General features: G+C 49.0%; 1 protein-coding gene across 1 annotated transcript; it reads right to left on the bottom strand.

Moving 5' to 3' along the window:
• Positions 1-673: 673 nt before the first annotated feature.
• dla (deltaA) lies at positions 674-6,703 on the bottom strand. The gene is made up of 11 exons (XM_054603718.1): positions 6,635-6,703; positions 6,244-6,546; positions 5,512-5,572; positions 5,141-5,398; positions 3,386-3,446; positions 3,110-3,240; positions 2,276-2,445; positions 1,885-2,101; positions 988-1,768; positions 785-893; positions 674-679 (listed from the first exon to the last, which is right to left on the bottom strand). The coding sequence occupies exons 1-11, from the start codon at positions 6,701-6,703 to the stop codon at positions 674-676; spliced, it is 2,166 nt and encodes a 721-aa protein (XP_054459693.1).
• Between the last annotated feature and the right edge of the window lie 217 nt (positions 6,704-6,920).

The raw sequence follows: 6,920 nt of genomic DNA, 5'->3' as shown, positions 1-6,920 counted from the left end.
ATTTAATTAAGACAAAAGTTTTCATGTCCCAAAAAGAAACAAAAAAAAAAGAATAACAATACTATGTCATAAATGGTTTGGAGGGCTCGGGTATCGGGGGGGAGAAAACGCACTTCAGTTAACACAGTGATCAAGTATACATACAGTCCTCACAGGTGTGGCGATGGGTGCACAGCCCACGTGAACAGCCTCGTGAAGAACAGGCCAGTATGGCCAAACATCCACCGTTTGATGCAGTTCCTGCGCTCAGCAACGGCGTGTGGGTTAGAGAAAAAGGCCTGGGTGCAAATGTTGCAAAAAACAAAAATCGTAGCGCCCGCACGTTATCGCCACGAGACAGTGTCCTTTTATATTTCATTTTTATTCATTTATTTTGTACCCCTACTCGCCTCTAAAAGGCAGAACAGAAAGCTAAGTGGCTGTTTACTTTCAACCGTAAACTCTTTCATTTTTTATTTATTTTTACCCCGCCAGTTCTTATCCCACAGGCCGCCACTGCCTGCGCTTATTTTCCAGTAGAGAACCAGCTCACTCTGAATATCAGTTAAACGTCTCAGTATCAGCAGCAGTCTCAAGGCGGGACACCTCCCCCTAGGGTTAGAGCAGCATCTGAAGGAGTATAAAAACTCTCCCATAGAGCAAATGAGCAACGGGCAGCCCGATTGGTGGCTCGTTACACCTGGAGAGACACAAAAAACACCAAAAAATACATATGAGTGTTTGTTGGCCAAATGACCAAACGCAGACACCGTCTTCTACTGAAAATAAAACGTGCAAAACTCACCTCAGTTGCAATTATACATTCGTCCTTTTCCTCCGACATCACAAACACAGATTTGTACTTGGTGTCCGCACATGCAGACATTTCTGGGGCTTTCTTTTCTGATGCATCGCTTTGGGAAAGAAAGAAAAACGCTGTTAGTTTAACCATTCGGACAGGAACCCCAAAGCTACAGTTTGATTTGAGAGACTGTGAAAGATATTTACCATTTTAAACGTTTGCTGCGTTTCTCCTCGAACTCGAACGAGTCCTGGGATTGGCACTTGTCTTCGCAGGCCGCCTCCAGCATGGCCTCTTTGGCCGCCTGCTCGTAGTTGGCCTCGTGTACGAAGTTGTAGTCCGCGGGCAGATGGCGGCTCTTGTAGCTGCTCCTCCCCGGTGAGGACCCTTCGTCGGGGTCGCCGCTGCAGAAGTCCATCTTCTTGTTGATATTTTTGACGCCCGGCGTCGGCATCACGCTGACCGCCAAGTCCCTTTCGCTGCGGTGGCAGTTGTTGGTCAGGTTGTTTATTGTCTCTACCTCACCAACGGTTTCTATCGGACCTTCGCGCTGGACTTTTGATCGGAAAAATCCAACAAGCACAGCGCAGCCCGCCAGCAGCAGCAGCACCAGGGCCACGCCGGACCCCACGGCCATCCAGGGCACCTCTGACCCCCGGATGGCGGCGTGCTCCGGAAGCAGGAACTGGCAGTTTCTGCCGCCGTAGCCGGGAACGCACGCGCAGACGTAGCGGCTGTTCCTCTCGTGGCAGGTGGCGCCGTTGTGGCAGGGGTTGTGTTCACAGCGGCTGATGGGCGAGCTGCAGTTGCGGCCGGTGTACCCCGGCGGACAGGAGCAGGTGTAGCCGTCGAGACCTTCCTGGCACGTGGCGCCGTTCTGGCACGGGTACATGGAGCACTCGTCCCCGGTGTGGTCGCAGTTCATGCCGGTGAAACCGTCCGGGCACTGACACAGGTACGAGTTGACCAGATCAACACATCGAGCACCTAAAGAAACCAGAGATGATGAGTAAACGTTTGGTCCAAAAACAAATGACAAACATCATCTGACGTTTTGGCGTTCGAGGCAAACCGGAAAGCTCCCAGACCAACTCGTCTCTTACCGTTGGAGCAGGGGCCCGAGGTGCAGTGGTCGATCTTCTTCTCGCAGTTGAACCCTGCGTACCCGGTGGGGCACTGGCAGAAGTATCCGCCGTCTGGGTTGTCGGCACATCGGCCGCCGTTGGAGCAGGGCCCGTCGGCGCACGTCATGGCACTCAGCTCGCAGTTGTTGCCATAGAAACCGTGCGGGCAAGTGCAGGTATATGTGTTTTCCAAATCCTGTGAGGGGGTGGCAAGAAAACAGAACAGGCTTGACATCTCTCGGATCTCGCAGCTGCTACAAACGGCAGCCTTCTGAATCTCAACGTGCTGCATCTGTTCGCTTGTTTTCTTTTTTTTTTAACACTTTCTCTTTCCAAATTCATCCAAGAAGAACCAGACTTAAACACTTACGGCACAGCTCCCGCCGTTGCGACAGGGGTTCCCGGCGCATTCGTTGACCTGGATCTCACAGCTGGACCCTGTGAAGCCCGGCCTGCAGGAACAGGTGTAGCTGCCCTGACCGGTGTTGCTACAAGTGGCTCCATTAATGCAGGGCTTGTGGTGAGTGCAGTAGTTGAGATCTGGAGAGAGAGAGACAAAGCGGCACATGTGGATTAGCCACAGAGCAACACATGTCGGCACGACAACAGCAGCAGCAGCAGCAGAAGAAGAAGAAGAAGAATGTCTTTTTGTCCTCTGGCACACTTGTCTCTTTCTCTTCTTCTGTTTTTTGTTGTTTCTTTTGGTTTCCTGCCCTCCTGTTCTTGCTGCTCATCTCCAGACAACTGCTGCTCTGTTGTTGTTTCTTTACCAAAGCGTTGCTATGGTGACGCCTTGTCTTGTTACTTTCCCCATCTCTGGTCTGTTTACAGACTTTTTTAGACGACGAATTGAACGTGAAAGATCTTGTGGCGATTGTTCAAGCTTTTGTACCCTTTGTCCCCTCACACTGTCCTCCCAGCAAGCACTGGGTTCGGTGATTTTACCATAAAGGTTGCCGGTTCAAGAGAAAATTTAGGACTTATAATTTCATTTCATTGAAGTTCTTTCAAATGTAGTTAACCCCTTCTTCACGTTGACATAAAGTCATCACAATGCTGTCGAATTAAGAGTTTTATTGGACCTAGATTTCTAAAAACTTGCACTTTTTGAAGCTAACTTTAAACCCTGGACATCTTTCAGTGCTTCCTGGTTCCTCCCTGTCTTTCCTCATCGCTCGTTACTCTCGTCACACTCTCTCCTCACCTTGGTTGCAGAAGAGCCCCCCCCAGCCCTCCTGACAGTTGCACTGCCAGGGCTGCTGGCAGGTCCCGTGGAGGCAGCCCGGGTAGCGGATGCACTCGTCGCAGTAGCGGCCTTTGAATCCCACTCTGCACCTGTTGTTGTCCAATTAGGAGGTGGGAAGAAAAGAAACACACACACACACCGGTCAGTCCACTCACGTTACCTCCAAATGTCCCACTGAATTAATAATTAACGCCTCCCCCCCACAAAACAACAGGGCCGACCGAGGAAACTTACTTGCACTCTGCAGGTTTCTCGCAGAATCCGTGTTCATCGTCGCAGCCGGGCAGACAGATCGCTGCAAAGACGAGAAAGGAACTTTTATTAACTGACGAAATGTGGATTCTTTGTTTGTTATTTAGCTGCTGAAGATGTTTAAAAGCCATCATCTAGATCACAGTGTTAGAATTAAACATTCTTTCTACAATCAACACTTGAAATGATGAAGTCCACTTGCAATTGACAAGTTAGTACAAAATGTAAACCATACTTTGGTGTTTCATTTTTACCTCTTTACTTAAGATTTCATTAAACGGCTCCTAAACCCATTATCTGTCCCCTAAAAACTCTCCTTATCACCGTGGAAGAATTTTCTGCTTAACACAGTGCTGGGACAAAGGAGGGAGTGTGTGAATGTGTGTGTGTGTGTGCCACACTCACACACACTCACACACAGACCCCCTCAAAACCCAACCACCCTCTTTTTTTTTTCTTCTTCTTCACTGCGGGTCAAAACTCCTTTATTCATTCACACACACACACACACACACACACACACACACACACACACACACTCCCCTTAATGTCTCGGATTGGGGCAGATAAGAGTGGACAGCTGGCGAGTGTGTTGCCAGTGCACGACAGCTGCTCCATTGTCTCCTCTCTGCCGGCAGCTGCCCACTTCAAACAATACCTCCCCCGCCTGGGCCAACCACAGCTCGGGCCCAGTCCCGGAGCAACGAATCGGAAGGGAGCATGTAAATTTATGGCACGCGTGAGATTATTCCCCTAAAAAACTTTCCTTAGAATAAATCAAGTGGTCGTGTGTGTGTGTGTGTGAGGGAGGAGGAGGAGGAGGAGGAGGAGGATGGAGGAGGAGGAGGAGGAGGTGTGTGTGGTGTTTACGCACAAGTTGCCTTCTAACTGCAGCCAAGAAATGAACTTTTTACAACAATTATAAACAGTTATTCTTTATATCCTCTATTATAACTATTGTGTCTTAATATATATCTTCTCATCCCATCATCTCACACATCTTTCATCAAGTGTGTGTGTGTGTGTGTGTGTGTGTGTGTGTGTGTGTGTGTGTGTGTGTGTGTGTGTGTGTGTGTGTGTGTGTGTGTGTGTGTGTGTGTGTGTGTGGTGTGTGGAGGAGGAGGAGGTGCGTGTGGTGCGTGTGGTTTTTACGCACAAGTTGCCTTCTAACTGCAGCCAAGAAATGAACGTGTGGTTTTTTTTTTTATACATTTCCAACAACAAACAACTATTCTTTATATCCTCTAACAACTTATATTGTGTCTTAAAATATATATTTTCATCCCATCATCTCACACATCTTTCATCAAGTGGTCGTGTGTGTGTGTGTGTGTGTGTGTGTGTGTGTGTGTGTGTGTGTGTGTGTGTGTGTGTGTGTGTGTGTGTGTGTGTGTGTGTGTGTGTGTGTGTGTGTGTGTGAGGGAGGAGGAGGAGGTGCGTGTGGTTTTTACGCACAAGTTGCCTTCTAACTGCAGCCAAGAAATGAACTTTTTTTATACATTTCCAACAACAAACAGTTATTCTTTATATCCTCTATTATAACTATTGTGTCTTAAAATATATCTTCTCATCCCATCATCTCACACATCTTTCATATAGTTTTGGTATGAACTTTTTTTTATACATTTTCTACACTAACAAATTATTCTTTATATCCTCTATTATAACTTCTATTGTGTCTTAATACACATCTTCATCCCATCATCTCTCACATCTTCCTACAGTGCTGGTACTCACGGTCAGTGCAGTAGTGGCCCTTCCACCCGGAGTCACACACTATCTCTCCGCGCTCCCCGCAGGTGAAGTGTCCGAATGCGTCGTCCCTCGGCCGGCAGAACACCGAGCATCCGTCCCCGTAGTAGTGCTCGTCGCACACGAACCGGTACGAGTACTTGAGCTCGGTGTTCCCACCGGTGTGCACGTCCTGGGACCACTCCTCACCCACGGTCAGGTGTCTCTGCGTGGTCAAGGTGCTGACGACGCGGTCTGGGTTCTCTGGAGGAGGAGGAGGAGGAGGAGGAGGATGGATGAGGAAAGTGCTTGGTGTGATACAATATTGATTAAAAAAGGGATGGAGAGGAGGATGGGGGGGTGTTTTTGTGTCCTACCTGTGGAGAGGTCGTCTTTGGAGTCGGTGTGTAATGCCTCAATGATCAGCGAGAAGGTCCCCTGGGAAGACAAATGGCTTCATGAGACAGGTGGCCGGCGGAGAGATGTGACCGATAACATCAGGCCCAGGGCTGGGGGGGGGGTGGGGGGGGGGGGTACACCCAGACTGCCTCCCCTGATCCGAGAGGACCAAACCCCTCAGCAGCAACAACAACAACCAGAAAAAACACCCTCTCTGAGCTCCGAGACCTGGAGATTGTGACCAGAACCCGTGCCGAGCTGTGCGTAATTACGCACGGATTCCAACCTCTCCATCTCCATCTCCCTCTCCATCCCTCCCTTACATAAAAAATGGCGAGAAATGATGATGGTCGTGTGTGTGTGTGTGTGTGTGTGTGTGTGTGTGTGTGTGTGTGTGTGTGTGTGTGTGTGTGTGTGAGGAGGAGGAGGAGGAGGTGCGTGTGGTTTTTACGCACAAGTTGCCTTCTAACTGCAGCCAAGAAATGAACTTTTTTTTATACATTTTCTACACTAACAACAAATTATTCTTTATATCCTCTATTATAACTTCTATTGTGTCTTAAAATATATATCATCCCATCATCTCACACATCTTTCATATAGTTTTGGAGCCCTGGAGATTGTGACCTCTCCATCTCCATCTCCATCTCCATCCCTCCCTTACATAGAAATGGCGCGTTTTCACATCTACTGTCCATGCATGAACTTACCGGCCACGTGAAGCCGAAGTTAATCCTGATGGGGTTGCTGAACGAGCTCTGCGGGATGGCGTCGGGGATCTGGAAGGAGTTGGAGCCGAGCACCGGTGTCACTGCCCCGCCGTAGGTGCAGGGCGGCTCCGGGGAGGCGTTGGGCTGGAAGTGCTTGAGACAGATCCTGAAGAAGGTTTTGCACTCGCACTGCTGCTGGAAGGAGGAGGTCAGACCCCCCTTGCAGCAGTTCTTGTTGCCCTGCACCCCCTTCTTGTTGAGGAACTCCTGCAGCTTCAGCTCGAAAACTCCAGAACAAAACCCCTAAAAGGAGGAAAAGTGATGAGTTGTGAGTGTGAGGAGGAGGATGAGGAGGAGGAGGAGGTGATGGACATAGAGATTGGTTTCTTACCTGGCACAGCATCATGGACATGACGGCGAGAGTCAGCAGGATGGCGCGTCCCATGTTCAATAAATACATCATAAATATTAAATAAATACAGTAGAAAGGCTCGGTGTCCTCAGGGTGCCTCCTCCGGTTCAGTCGCTCTGGAGAAGATGCATCGAGCACGTTTCTGTTTCTCTGTGTGTGTGTGTGTGTGTTTCTTCTTCTTCTTCTTCTTCTTCTTCAACTCCTCTCACTCATGTCCAGAGGAACAAACAAACAAAAAAAAGAGGATAAATCCCAAACCTTTAAA

This window comes from Anoplopoma fimbria, chromosome 9 (genome assembly GCF_027596085.1).
Source record: "Anoplopoma fimbria isolate UVic2021 breed Golden Eagle Sablefish chromosome 9, Afim_UVic_2022, whole genome shotgun sequence".
Classification (NCBI taxonomy): Eukaryota; Metazoa; Chordata; class Actinopteri; order Perciformes; family Anoplopomatidae; genus Anoplopoma; species Anoplopoma fimbria.
This window is presented reverse-complemented; position numbering and strand designations above follow the sequence as displayed.